The sequence below is a fragment of the Acomys russatus genome, chromosome 10, assembly GCF_903995435.1.
Source record: "Acomys russatus chromosome 10, mAcoRus1.1, whole genome shotgun sequence".
Lineage (NCBI taxonomy): Eukaryota > Metazoa > Chordata > Mammalia > Rodentia > Muridae > Acomys > Acomys russatus.
In genome coordinates, this window is record NC_067146.1 from 3,241,301 (window position 1) to 3,256,549 (window position 15,249).

General features: G+C 45.3%; 1 protein-coding gene across 1 annotated transcript in view; it reads left to right on the forward strand.

Moving 5' to 3' along the window:
* Positions 1-425: 425 nt before the first annotated feature.
* The window catches only part of Slc37a3 (solute carrier family 37 member 3), a 37,492-nt gene continuing 22,668 nt past the window's right edge, over positions 426-15,249 (forward strand). The window contains exons 1-4 of the mRNA XM_051151681.1: positions 426-594; positions 6,630-6,787; positions 9,676-9,784; positions 14,033-14,125. Coding sequence (XP_051007638.1) covers positions 6,699-6,787; positions 9,676-9,784; positions 14,033-14,125 — 291 coding nt within the window. The 5' untranslated portion in view covers positions 426-594; positions 6,630-6,698. The remainder of the gene's footprint in view (positions 595-6,629; positions 6,788-9,675; positions 9,785-14,032; positions 14,126-15,249) is intronic.

Below are 15,249 nucleotides of genomic sequence, written 5' to 3' on the forward strand. Positions count from 1 at the left end.
GGTGACAGAGCAGAGCAAGGCTGTGCCTCAGCGGTTGAGAAAGCAGAGTTGTTAGGGAAGTGTGGAGGCCTGCCCCACCGTGGTGCTTGCCCTCTGAGGTTTGTGGTTTGAATCTGGAGCCAGCCCGCTTGTGTGATTTTTCTCTGACAGAACTCAGCTGTGAGATACAGGGAAGGAAGCGGGCCAGGCCTGGGAGAAGAAAAGACTCCCTGGGGAGATGGCATGTAATTTGGTAAGGAAGTGTGGGTAAGGGAGGAGCCTGGTCGGGTGAAGTGTTGGGGCTTGAAGTTTCGAAGGCAAGCATTCTGGAAGGCAAGGATACTGCTGATGCCAGGCCCGAGCTTTACCCATGGAGTGAGGCTTCTTGGGGCCACAGGGCAAGGGTGAGTGAAGAAGACGGGACCGCAGAGGGGTCTTAAGGAGACTCTTTCCTCTTCCAGCCAGCTGCTTGAATGCTCCAGGAGCAAAGGGGAAGGGCCTGTGGAACAGGAGCTGTCCAGTGTGGAGGGCCGCTGCCGGAGATCACAGTGCTGGGACTGAGTGGTCAGCAAGAGTTTCAAAGGAAAGTGCTGTGAAAGCTGCTCTGGGGACAAGGTAAGCACGGATCCCGTGTATTTTTGATGCAGATAGGCTGTGGGAGGAGTGCTTCTTGAGAGGCATAGAGACAGCCAAGCGTCTGTAAGGACATGGGATTCATTGGCTCTCTCTGGGTGGTGTGCACGCCAGCAATCTCAGCACTCAGGGAGGCAGAGGCAGCCGTATCTCTGTGAATTCGAGGCCAGCCTGGTTTACAGAGTGAGTCCAGGACACCGAAGGCTCCACAGAGAAACCCTGTCTGGAAAAAAAGAAAAGGAAGAGAGACAAGCCAGCCAGCCAGCCTGGTGGGAGGATGGGCTGGCCAGTGGGGGCAGACTGTGCAGGGTGTTGGTGGGTACAGTTATATGGCTTCGCTTCTACCAGCCTCCCTTTTTTTAATTGTGCTGTGACTTTCATTAAAGTGTAACCAGTACAGAACATTTTCACTCAAAAATATTTATGTATTTAATTTATTTATTGAGATAGGATCTGATGTGTAATAGCCCAGGCTGCCTCAGTGGCAATCTGCCTGCCCCAGTCTTCCAAGCATTGGTATTACAGCATTGCCTTACCATCCCCAGCACAAGATACCTTAAAAGACTTAATACTGTATTTGGGTTAGAACAACTATAATTATCTCTATACAAGTGAAATAGTGGGTCACACTTACAAACCCAGCACTCAGGGGAGAGCTGCTGAGGCAGGAGGATTGCTTCAAATTCCAGGCCAGCCTGGGCTACAAAGTGAGACTATGTTTAAACAAAAAAAGGTAGAATTTTAGGACTAACAATGTAACAATTTAGGGAAATGTTGTATTCCAAAGCAGCACAGTGTAGGGTGACATTTTCTCAAGTTGTGTGACAGTGCATTCATAGTGCATATGTGCTTTTCTGCAGAATGAACACACACACACACACACACACACACACACACACACACACACATGCCATGGTACAGATACAGAGGCCAGAAAACAACTTTTGTGGAGCCGGTGCTTTCTTTCTGCCTGCATGGGTTCAAAGGATTGAATGAGGTGGCCATCTTGCTGCCCCCACCTTTATAAGTTAACTTTTTATTGTGTGTATACATGATGTGTGTGTGTTGGCTCGGGCATACCACAGCATGTATGAGCAGCTTAGAGGATAGCTTTGTGAGGTTGGTTCTCCCCTTCACCTTTATGAGGGTTCCAGGCATGGAATTCAGGTCACCAGGCTTGCTTAGCCAGTGCCTCTGTCTGACAGGGGCTGAGACATTTTGCTGTGTGTGTTATGCTGTGTTTAATGGTTGTCTAGGGTAGAAAAAAAGCCTCATTACAAAAATTACATTACTGCTGAGTATGGTGGTACATGCCTTTAATCCCAGCACTGGGGAGGCAGAGGCAGGCCGATCTCTGTGAGTTCGAGGCCAGCCTGATCTACAAAGTGAGTCCAGTACAGCCAGGACTACAAGAGAAGCTCTGTCTCAAAAAAACAAAAATAAATAAATAAATAAATAAATAAATAAATAAATAAATAAATAAGTGAGTTAGTGGTTCTGGATCAGATTGCTGGCAGAGGTCTGTGTGTTTTGTTTTGTTTTTATGCTTGGGATTGAACCCAGGGCCTGTGAATGCCAGGCGTGCCCTCTTCCACTGTGTACCTCTGGCTATCCTGGAACTTACTATTGTAGTCCCATTCCTGAGATCTTTTTTTAAAAACAAATTATTACTTAGGTAGCCCTGGCTGGCTTGGAGCTGTCTATGTAGAAGACTAGGCTGGCCTTGAACTCAGAGATCTGCCAGCCTCTGCTTCCTAAATTTTGGGATAAGCTACTAACCCTGTCCAAGACCTTTTGTTGTTGTTTTCTTATTTTTGTTTGTTTGTCTGAGACAGGGTTTCTCTGTGTAACCCTTCTGACTATCCTGGAACTTGCTCTGTAGACCAGGCTGGCATCAAACTCAGAGATCCACCTGCCTCAGTGTCCCAAGTGCTGGCATTAAAAGTATGCACCACCACCAACTGGCTGTTGTTTTGTTTTTTTAAGATTATGTTTAAAAAAAAAATTGTTTTTACAGTTTTCTGCCTGCATGTATGCCTGCAGGCCAGAAGAGGGCACCAAATCTCATTATAGATGGTTGTGAGCCCCCATGTGATTGCTGGGAATTGAACTCAGGACTTCTGGAAGAGCAGCCAATGCTCTTAACCTCTGAGCCACAAGACAGGGTTTCTCTCTGTGTAGCTCTAGCTGTCCTGGAACTCAGAGATCCACCTGCTTCTGCATCCCAGGTGCTGGGATTAAAGGTGTGTCCCACCATCACCTCCTGCCCAAGACCTTACTTTTAACATTTTAATTTTACTTTTAAGGTAACAGTGTAAAAGATTGAAGGCTATTGGTCAAAAGATAGAAATTTTCCTTCAGAAAGAAGGACTAAATTCATGCCTGTAGTTCCAGCACTCAGGGAAGCAGAGGCAAATGGATCTCTGAGGTCAAGGCCAGCCTGCAAATCAGGACAGGCAGGGCTACACAGAGAAAACCCTGTCTCAAAAACCCAACGGGGTGTCAGGCATGGTGGCACATGCCTTTAGTCCCAGCACCTGGGAGGCAGAGGCAGGTGGGTCGATGTGAGTTCCAGGCCAGCCTGGTCTACAAAGCAAATCCAGGACAGCCAAGGCTATTACACAGAGAAACCCTGTCTTGAAAAACCAAAAAACCAAAAAACCAAACCAACCAACCAAACAAACAAAACCCAACTACAACAAAACAAAACCAAAAACACAAGGGGGAAAAGAAAAGGACTAAGTTAAAGATGCTATTGTAATACCATGGTAACTGTAGTAATAATAATGTCTTGTATATTTTAAGTGTTTTCCTTCACAGAAAATGATACCAGTGAGGCAATGCATTTGTTAACTCCCTTGATGGAGCCATTCTACAAGGTATACATATCCAAAAACATTGTATATGGCAAGCATATACTTTATTTTGTGAATTAAAAAAAAAAATACTGAGCTGGAGGAATGGCTCAGGGGTTAAGAGTACTGGCTACTCTTCCAGAGATCCTGAGTCCAGTTCTCAGCAATCACATGGTGGCTCATAGCCATCTCTAACAAGATCTGGTGCCCTCTTCTGGTGTGCAGACACATGCAGGCAGAACATTGTGTACATAATAAATAAATCAATCTTTAAAAGTATATATATAAGAAAAGCTAGGGCTGTCTGATGGCTATTAGTGCTTGCTTTGTAAGTGTGATGACCTGAGTAAGTGTGAGACCCCTGTAACTGGTGGTGGGAGGAGAGAATTGAGTCCCAAAAGTTGTGGTGTGACCTCCACGGTATAGCTCAGCACACATGCTTGGATTCTCAGGCTCACACACAGTAGTAAGTAAATACACACATAGATAATAAGAAGAGCTAATTCTTAGCATTGTAAACATGATAATTATGTGTTCAGTAATCATATTGAGAAAGTACTAAAGTTACTGTGATGTCAGAAACATAGAAATCTGGTTTTAATAAGTGGGGTATGATGGTACCTATCTATAATCCTAGTCCTTGGGAGCCTAAGGCAGGGGGATTGCTGAGGTTAGAGAACGGTGGGGACAGAGTGGATTACACAGTAAGTTTGAGGCTAGCCTGGACTACATAGTAAGATGTGTCCTGACATATTAATCTTGTTTCTATGTTTATGAGTGTTTGGCCTGCATGAGTGTCTGCCTAACAGCTACAGTGGTCAGAAGAGGGCATCAGATGCCTTGGAGCTGGAGTACAAAGTGTTGTGAGCCACTGTGTGGATGCCAGCGTTCTTAGCCAATGAGCCACCTCTCCAGCGCCAAGGATATCTTCAGGGGAAAACAGCTGGGAGCCTGGCGTGGTGGGCACACACCATTAATCCTAGCAGATGCCGGCGAATTGAGGCCAGCCTGCTGTACAAAGACAGCCAGGCTGTTACACAGAGAAACCCCGTCTTGAAAACAAAACAAACAACAACAAAAGTAAGCTGGGCATGATGGAGGACATCTTTAATTACAGCACTTGGGAGGCAGAGGCAGGTGTATTCCTTGAATTCTTACGAGTTCGAGGCCAGCATGGTCCACATATTGTGTTCCAGGCTAGCAAAGGCTACATGGAAAGATCCTGTTTTTTGTTTGTTTGTTTGTTTGTTTGTTTGTTTAAACATAGCTCAGTCAGTAGAGTGTTCGTCTGACATATAGGAAGGCCTGGGTTTGATTTCCAGCTGGCTGTGGTAGTGCATACCTGTAATCCTAGCACCTTGGTAGTGGAAGGAAGCAATCGTCCTTGACTGCATAGCAAGTCCAAGGTCAGCTTAGGTAGGATACCCCGACCCTGCCTGATTAGAAAAAGAAGGAAAAGGAAAAACATAAATAAGATAAGGAAGATAAAGAAATAAGTTAGGCTTTATTAGTTATAATAGAACCGGCTAAACTTGAAAAACACATACACAATGTGTGTTCAGAGTGTTGGGTATGGTGAAAACAGGATGTGCTGATGACATCCAGGCCTGGCAGAACTTCCTGTGTTCGTGGGCCCGTAGCTTACACATAATCGGAGACTCTCTCTGAGCTATGGGGGCTGTATGTGCACAGTGTTCTTTTTAATTATTCTAATTACATAGGACCAAATGGTGTAATAGTATTCATTTCAGATGGCAGTTTGCCAACAGCAGGTGACTGCCTAAAACTGTTTTCCCCATGTACTTATTAAGACTTTCCTCTTTCATCTCTACGGCTTAGGATAAGGTGGTTTATTTAGAAACTAAATTGACATGGTTTCCGATATCTCAGTACATACATACATATATTGATGGGGCTCTGAATTACACAATTATTACTGCTAAAGCAATAGTAATCTCAACTCACTGTGTTTTAATGTAGTTATTCATTTAAAATTTTTTTTATTTTTTCATTTTTTGAGACAGAGTTTCTCTGTGTAGCCTTGGCTGTCGTGGACTCGCATTGTAGACCAGGCTGGCCTTGAACTCACAGGGATCTACCTGCCTCTGCCTCCCTGAGTGCTGGGATTAAAGGCGTGCGCCACCACCGCCCGGCTCATTCATTTATTTTGACCACACGTACTTGTATGTGGGGGATGGTGTATATGGAGATAAGAGAACAACTTGAGGGAAAGAATTGGTTCTCTACTGCCTTTGTGGGTCCTGGGGATCCAACTCGGGTCGTCAGGCCTGGCAGCAGGTGACCTGAAGGCCTGAGCCATGTAGCTCTTACTGAAGAGCTGGCCCTAGCTTCTATTACAATTTTATACTGTATGCTCTCACAGTGTTTTGAGGTGGAATGTATCTAGATAAAAGAACTGGGTTTTTGCTTCTTTTGTTGTTGTTGTTTGTTTGTTTGTTTTTTGTTTTTGTCTTATGCAGTCTCAGGCAGGCCTAGGACTCACTATATACCAAGGATGACCTAGAATTTCTGAGCCTCCTGTCTCTCCCTCTCCAGGGCTGGTATTACAGGCATGTATCATCATTACCTACTTTATATGGTCCTGGGGGTTAGACTCAGGGCTTCCTGTATGCCGGGCAAGCAATCCGCCAAGACCAAGAACTGTAATTTTAGCAACAATACATGATAGCTCTTGTTTTTGTAACTTCTGGAATTATAAAGTTTTTTTTTTTCTTTTAGACACGGTTTCTCTGTGGAGCAGCCCTGACTGTCCTGGACTTGTTTTGTAGACTAAGCTGGCCTCGAACCCACAGAGATCCACCTGCCTCTGCCAACCAAGTGCTGGGATTAAAGGCGCGCGCCTTGTCGCCTGGCAGTCTTGAACTTTTGATTCTGACTCAGTCTCCTGAGAACTAAGGTTACAGCCTGGCATAGATTATCATATATTCTCATTCTCTCTCTCTCTCCCTCCCTCCGCCACCCCCCCCCCCCAGGTCTGTAGGCTAGGTTGGCCTTAAACTCACTTTGTAGCTGAAGATGAACTTGAGGCAACCTTGATTCTCCTGCCTCTGCTTCCCAAGAGCTAAAATTGCAGGGGTGTGCCAGAAGGGCTGCGTTATATTTGAGGGGGAGAAAAGGCCAATAATGTATCTGTCTTTCCAGAAAGAAGAAACAATGTAACTCAGTCACCGGGAAGACTTGGAGGCCAAGGAAGAGGGAGGTGGGAAGAGCATGGCCTGGCCCCGCCTTTTGCAGAGGGGCGCTCTGCTCAGTGGCTTCGGCCACCACCATGTTGCTGTGTTCCTGCTTACCTTCTTCAGGTAATGGCTCGCTGCTGCTCTGTCAGGCTGGCTGTGAAGTACGCAGCCTCCCTCGCTGTTGTTTGGAAACCTTCCTTTTGTATCCCTTTGTTTTAGTGCTGGGCATGGAACTCAGGCCTGTACTCACGTGGAGCTTATGTTCTGTCCCTGAGCTGCACCTCTGGCTCTCAGCTGTACTTTTTTCCCCCTAATTTTTTTTTTTTTTTGACACAGGATTTCTCTGTAGCCTTGGTTGTCCTGGACTCGCTTTGTAGACCAGGTTAGCCTCCTCCAACTCATAGTGATCTGCCTGCCTCTGCCTCCCAGTGCTGGGATTAAAGGTGTGCGCCACCACGCTCAGCTTCATATGCCTCCCTTAAATATTTCATGATACCCTCATAAAGCAACTTTTTTGACATAAGGTCTCACCCTGTAAACTTAACTGTGTACACCAGGCTGTCCTTGAACTCACAGAGATCCACCTGCCTCTGCGTCTGCCTCCCGAGTAGTGGGATTAAAGGTGTGCGCTACCATACCCAGCCACAGTTTAACCTTTTCCAAAAGTTTTCTGTGTATGAGTGCTTTGTCTCCATGTGCTCCATGTGCCTGTAAGTGCACCACATGCATGCAGTGCCTGGGAGGGCTGGAAGAGGGCATTGGGTCTCTTGGAGTAACATAAGGTTGTTAACCACGTGTGGGTTCTCAGAACTGCGTCTGGTTCCTCTTCAAGAGAAGCTGGTGTTCTTTCTTTTTTTTTTCCCAAAGATTTATTTATTATGTATACAGTATGCATCAGATCACATTATAGATGGGTGTGAGCCACCATGTGGTCGCTGGGAATTGAACTCAGGACCTCTGGAAGAGTAGTCAGCGCCCTCAACCACCGAACCATCTCTCCAGCCCGCAGCTGGTGTTCTTAACCACTGAGCCATCTCTCCAGATCACACGATTCAATTAAACATTTTTATTTTAGATAATTTTTGTGGAGATAGGGATGAAATCTCAGCATTTTATTTGTGCTTAACCTGTACTTAACCACTGAGCAGCACATTGTATCTTATTTATTTGTTTGTTTATTTATCTAGTAGCTTTGGGGATAGAATTCAGTCCTTGCACTAGGACTGAATAATTCTAAATTCTAGGCGTGACACCTGAGCTTCATTCCCACCCTTTCGTTCTTATTGAGACAAGGTATGTGTGTGCAGTTTTTTTTTCTGTGTGTGTGTGTGTGTGTGTGTAATGTGTGCTACATATTATATGTACCTATCACACACATACATGTACATATGTGTATATATAAGTAACTCAGGCTAGCCTTGAAATCACAATCCTGCCTCTGCCCTTATATTACAGATGTGCACTCTGGTACCCCACTATACTTCATTTATAGTTTTAGGACAGTAATTCTCAAGGTCATTTTGCTCTCCAAAGATTAGATGATTGTTTGGTAACATTTTGATTGTCTTGATGGAGGGTTACCATTGTTATTTATGTCAGAGACTAGGGCTTCTGCTAAATGTCCCACTTTGAACCAAAAATTTGTCGACATACATTATTTCGGAGGTTGAGAAGCCGAGTCTGCTATCGGGTGTTCTTCATGGAAACCCGGGACTTGTAAACAAAGGCTGTATGCATTGAGGAGGCATGCACAGACATGCACAGAGGGTGCACAGAGCCTCCTGGAGCAGCGAATGTGAGAGGGATGTGCAGCTCCTGAGGTTAGCAGCCCCGGACTAGTCAGCATGACTGGAGGAACTGTCCGTGTTTATGACTCTGCAGCCTTCAGTGGCCTCTGTAAGTAACATAACAAAAGCGAAACATTTAGGAGTAGGGGCATAGTATATGTAGCCCTGTTTTCAACTGTTTGATGTGTTTCATCAGATCTTATTATCCATCCAGAGCACATTCATTCATGTGCTCTCTGCCATGCTGTGAGTGTGGACGTCGGAGGACAAGTTCTTGGAGCTGGTTTTCTCCTTTTACCATGTGTGCCCTGGGGACTGAACCTTGGGGACAGGTTCCTTTAGCCACCACGCCATCATCACCAGCCCTATTAATTTTTATCAAAGGCACTATAAAAATGTTGGTTCCTCTCCAATAATAAATTAGGAAAGTGGTTCTGTAGTCTTATAAGAGTTGCTAGGGTGGCTGGGCATGGTGGCGCACGCCTTTAATCCCAGCACTTGGGAGGCAGAGGCAGGTGGATCGTTGTGAGTTTGAGGCCAGCCTGGTCTACAAAGCAAGTCTAGGACAGCCAAAGCTACACACATAGAAACCCTGTCTCAACAAACAAACCAAAAAAAAAAAAAAAAAACCAAACCAAAACAGAAGAGTTGCTAGGTGATTTTGACAGCTTGGCTTAGGGTCTTCCATTTGTGAGAAATGGGGCCAGGCAGCTGTGTGATGGAAGGATGGAGATCTAAGAGAAAGGCTACTGGATGGCTCTTTTGGGAGTGGCCCTAGTTGCTGAAGACTCAAGTGCTTTCCAGAACTGGCACCATGCCTTAAGGCAGATGTAGCCAGTCACATCCAGTTCCGTGGTAAGTTATGTACAAACAATGGACTCATAAAGACATAAAGAAGACAACAGTGTCCCCCTCTCCTGCCCCCACCCCATTTGGGTTTTTGAGACAGGGTTTTTCTGTGTAGCCCTCGCTGTCCTGGACACTTACTCTGTAGACCAGGCTAGCCTCCAACTCAGAGATCTGCCTGCCTCTGCCTCCCCAGTGCTGGGATCAAAGACCACCCAGCTAGCAGAGTCTATGCTAATTGGTAGTTTTTACAAAGCAGCAAACAGTTTTCTTTTTTGCCAAGCTTCCAAACTCAAATAAAGCAAATGTGCATATGTTTGACTTTTGTTGAATGCGGTTTTGTTTCTCACTCAGTTGTTTGCTCTCTGTGTTTTGCAGTTACTCGTTGCTCCATGCGTCAAGAAAGACATTTAGCAATGTCAAAGTCAGTATTTCCAAGCAGTGGACTCCAAATGCTTTTAACACATCAGCTGACCTTCCTGTAGAGGTAAGCAGAGTGCTGGGCGGAGCTAAGACGGGCTTCAGCTGAGTCCACCTTTAGCGCTTCCTAAATTCTTCCCACCCCCCCTCCCCCCCGCCCCAATCTGCTCAGTACTCTGAAATAGCTTTCTGTGTCCTGGGGTATAAGATCCAGACTGTTGTAATTTCAGAACCTTCAGGTTCAGCCCACGTACCTTGTTTCTCACTGTTGTGAAATCATACAGTTCTGGCTTGGCTGTGTGCATTTCTCCTTTGATTTATTTTTAGTTTTTATTTAGTCATGTACCTTTTCTTTCCCTCCCACCTTCCCTCTCTGTCCTCCTCCTCCTTTTTTTTTTTTTTTTTTTCCCCAAGACAGAGTTTCCCAGTGTAGCCTTAGCTGTCCTAGACTTGAACTGGCAGCAATCCACCTGCCTCTGCCTCTTGAGTGCTGGGATCAAAGGTGTGCCACCATACCAGGCCTTTTCTTTTCTCTTCTCTTCTCTTCTCTTCTTTTCCTTTCTTTCTTTTCTTTTCTTTTCTTCTTTCTGTCTTTCTTTCTTTTTCTTTTCTTTTTTTTTTGAGACAGGATCTCTCTATATGTAGTCCTAGCTGCCCTGAAACTTACTTGCCAGTAGGCTGACCTTTAACTCAAAGAGATCTGCCTGCCTCTGTCTCCTGAGTGCTGGGACTAATGGTGTGTGCTACCCTGGCTCGCTCTTTCTTTCTTTCTTTCTTTCTTTCTTTCTTTCTTTCTTTCTTTCTCTTTCTTTCTTTCTTTTTCTTTCTTTCTTTCTTCTTTCTTTCTTTTTTCTTTCTTTTTTCTTCTTTTTCTATTCTTATTTGGTTTCAAGACAGGGTTTATCTATGTAACAGAGTCCTGGCTATCCTGGACTCACTTTGTAGACCAGCCTAGCATTAAACTCGCAGAGATCTGCCTGCCTCTGCCTCCTGAGTGCTGGGATCAAAGGTGTGCCACCATACCAGGCCTTTTCTTTTCTCTTCTCTTCTCTTCTTTTCCTTTCTTTCTTTTCTTTTTCTTTTCTGTCTTTCTTTCTTTCTTTTCTTTTTTTTTTGAGACAGGATCTCTCTATATGTAGTCCTAGCTGCCCTGAAACTTACTTGCCAGTAGGCTGACCTTTAACTCAAAGAGATCTGCCTGCCTCTGTCTCCTGAGTGCTGGGACTAATGGTGTGTGCTACCCTGGCTCGCTCTTTCTTTCTTTCTTTCTTTCCTTTCTTTCTTCTTTCTTTCTATTTTTGGTTTTTCTTTTTTTTTTTTTTTTTTTTGTTTTTCGAGACAGGGTCTCTCTGTGTAGCCTTGGCCATCCTGGACTCACTTTGTAGACCAGGGCTGGCCTCGAACTCACAGCGATCCGCCTGCCTCTGCCTCCCGAGTGCTGGGATTAAAGGCGTGCGCCACCACGCCCGGCTTATTTTTGGTTTTTCAAGACAGGGTTTATCTATGTAACAGAGTCCTGGCTATCCTGGACTCACTTTGTAGACAAGCCTGGCATTAAACTCGCAGAGATCTGCCTGCCTCTGTCTCCCGAGTGCTGGGACTAAAGATGTGGGCCACCACGCCTGGTACCCACAGAGGCCAAAAGAGAACATTGGATTCTCTGGAGTATGAGCTGTCCCTGTGGGTGCTGGGAAGTGACCTGCAGTCATCTGAAAGAGCAGCAAAGACTCTCTCCAGCACCTCTGGACCCATCTTCTGCCTGAAACTTGTTTTCTCTTTAGGGTGAGATAAAAATATCTTTTTTTCCTTTTTCAAAAAGAATTTTATTTATTTATGTGTTCGGAGTTTCATCCTGGAGTCTGTTCTTTTTTTCTACCTCATTGTCCTAGAGATTGAAGTTTCTTCTTTCCAGCCCCTCATTTCTCCCTCCACCCCCCCCCCCCCACCCTTTAAAGAGACAGGGTTTCTCTGTGTAGCCTTGGCTGTCCTGCACTTGCTTTGTAGACCAGGCTGGCCTCAAACTCACAGCGATCCACCTGCCTTTGCCTCTCATGCTGGGGTTTAAAGGCAAGCGCCACCATGTCTGGCCCCCTCATTTCTCTTATTTAGACAAAATATCTTTGGCTCCTTCAGTTATTGTTTGGGGACACTTGAGCCCTCAGTGTGGGGTTCAGGTACAGTCTGCCCAGGATCCAGAAAGCTAGGATTTGTCTCTTGGGAATCTGGGTTAGCAGTCCCCAGGACCACTCCTGGTCTGCTAAGTTGGGAAGAGTGCTTACAGCACTTGGCATGTGTGTGATTTATTACAGGGAAAGGACAAGAAGTGAAGTTAGTAAGCAGAAGCCAGGCATATCTTGGTAGGCTCTCTCCCAGCAACAGGCTGTGATCACATGTGAATTGCTGTCTACCTGGGAAGCCCATTAGAGACTCACCCAGGGTTTTAATTGGGGCTGGTCACACATGTGCCCTCTGTGTGCCATATATTAAATTCCAGTGTCTCTGGAAAGCAGGGTTCAGAGTTGCTGGGTACAGAGAGTGCTCTTACTGGGGAGTGGTGGAGCCCTCTTTAATCTGGTCGGGAGTGTGATGCTGAGGGGCCACCCTTGGGAGGGCCTACTCTGGCCTATGGGTTGACTTTCTTTGGTGGTAACCATTCACATTATTAGCTCTTAGGGAATAGCAGTGACTCTTTTGCTTGTTTGCTGATTATTCAAATCAGTCTTGGTGCTGGGGATGGATCGAGGCTCTCATCTGTACTAGGAAGTGCTACACTACTGGGCATCACCCCCAGCCTGTTAGCTATTTACTCTAGGTGATGTTTTTCAGAACTGCCGATTTTGCAGTGTGGATTAATTGATCTGCCCCATAGAGCTTTGTGTTTCTGTGGTGTTTTTTGAGGCCGAGTAATGGCCCTGGCTGTTCTGGAGCTTGCTCTGTAGGCCAGGCTGGCCTCAACTCACAGAGATCCCTCTGCCTCTGCCTCCAGGAATGCTGGGATTAAAAGTGTGCGCCACCACTGCGCAGCCAAAGCTTTGTGATTCTTTACAGACCCATCCTGTTGATGCCCATGCTCTGACCCTGGCAGAAATTGGGAATTTAGTTTAAGTCCAGCTTTTTCCCCTTTTCTGACTTATATCCCCAGCCCCGAGGGTTTTACTTTCTGTTAAAGATACAGTATTTGGGAGCTGGAATGATGCTCAGCAGGTTAAGTGCACTTGCCTAAGTTCAGTTGTTCTCAGCCATGTCAGGAGCTTACCGTTTCAGTTTCAGGGTGTCCTGCACTCACATGCGTACACCTGCACAAGTCTCTTTCTTCCCCTGCCACAGGAGGGTAGAAACAAAAATAAACCTTAACATCTAAAAAATTGTATGTATTTATTTTGTGTGTATTAGCGAGGGCATGTGCATGCTACAGCATGTCTGTAGAGACATCAGAGAACACCATCTGGGGTCCACTTTCTCCTTCCACCACTAGGTCTTGGGGATTGAACTCAGGAAGTCTGGATTATACCTGCTGGGCTGACCTTGCTGACCCTAGAAGTAAATCTTGAAAAAAAAAAAAAAAAAGGACAGGTTGTAAAATGTCTCTTTAATATTCTAAAGTAAGCAATCTAGTCCCTGCCATTGCTCACAAGCAGAAGGTCTGTGTCCTGCCTGAGGCTCTCCCATGTTCATTGGGGTCCAGTCCCCCTGCAACTAACTCCAGCTCCAGGAAACTCAGACTCAGGGATGAGCCTGCTTCTGCCTCCTGAGTGCTGGGACTACAGGCCTGCACCACCATGCCTGGCTGTTCTACCTCGTTTATTAATTTTAAAGATTACGTATATAAGTGTTTTGCTTGTATACAAGTGTACAAGTATAGCACAAATGTACCTGGTTCCAGTGGAGGCCAGAGGAGACCATCGGGTTCTCTAGAACTGGATCTGTGCATGGTTGTAAGTCACTATATGGATGCTGGGAACTGAGCCTGGATCCTCTGCAAGAGCAGCCAGTGCTCTTAACCTCTGAACCATCTCTCCAGCCCCAAATGCCTAGTCTTCTTACTGGAGGCTAGGTCACCAGCATCTCAGCATTTTGATTTAAGAGAAAAGGTATCCTAAGGGGTATCCTAAACACACTGGAAGTAGCAGCAGGTCTTGGTCAGAGCTGGCTCTTCACACAGGAACCCTAGTCTGGGATGCGCCCCTTTCTTTGTATGCCTGTGTGTCTGCCTTGCTTTTCACCACCAGGCTGTGTGGGCACGGTGGTGGGTGCAGGTGCTTGGAAGGCGTGAGCTACTAATGTCTTAGCAGAGTGACTTGTCCTGTTTCTGCAGATCTGGAGCAGCAACCATTTGTTCCCCAGCACAGAGGAAGCCACTCTTTTTCTTGGAACACTAGATACTGTTTTTTTGTTCTCCTATGCTGTGGTAAGTTTTAAAATTGTGGAGTTTTTTGTTTGTTTGTTTTTATTTTTTAGATAGAGACTTAATTTTTATATATTAAAATTATATCATATAATTTTACATGCAATTTATAAATACATATAAATTAAATTATTTTTGTGTACACAGTGCTCTGCCTGCATGTACACCTGCAGCCAGAAGAGGGCATCAGATCCCAGTATAGATGGTTGTGAGCCACTATGTGATTGCTAGGAACTGAACTCAGGACCTTTGGAAGAACAGCCAGTGCTCTTAACCTTTAAGGCATCTCTACAGCCCCTAAATTAAAATTTTTTAAATTAAAAAATCATTACATACAACTTTAATATATAATATTAATATATATATTTATTTTTTGAGACAAGCTCTCTAGACAAGCTGTTCTAGACCAGATCCTCCTGCCTCTGCCTCCCAAGTCCTGGGGTTAAAGATATGCCACACCACGCCTGGTAGAATTTTCTCCTTTTAATTTTGCGTTTATGAGCATTTGGCCCACATGTATGTCTGTACATCTCTTGTGTGCCTGGTGTGTCTATAGAGGCAAAACAGGGCATCAGATGTTGGAAGCTGACTTACAGTTTCGAACCATGGTGTGCGTTCTGGGAATCAGCCCCTGAAGAGTAGCCAGTGCTCCTAACCGGTGAGCCATCTTTCTAGCCCCACATTGGTTGTTCTGTCCTGTGGCTTCCAGGCATTCTGTCTTCTGGAGCAACACACCACTAATTGATTCCCTTATCTGAAAAAGAGCTGAGAGATTTTCATTGTCTCTTTATTCACAAATGGCACTGAGTCTACTTTAATGCCGTGTGCTATGCTTCCAGTGTGGAGGGACAAACCCTTGTGATATTTGTCACCTAAGGGTTTTGTATTATCAAGGCAGTAGTTTGTTATAAATAGTTGGTCCTATGTCAATTTAAGTTTGAAGTCAAGACATTTGTTTTATACATTTGTAGCAGAAATGTGATGCGCTGCCCGTAAGGTCTGCACTGATGTCAGTATTTAATGTCTGCTGGGCACTGGGAGGAGAGCGGGAGGCAGGGCACAGTGCCTCTCAGTGGTTACTGCCCTCCCAGCCTTTGCGGTGCCCTAAAACCCAAGGGGCATAGGCA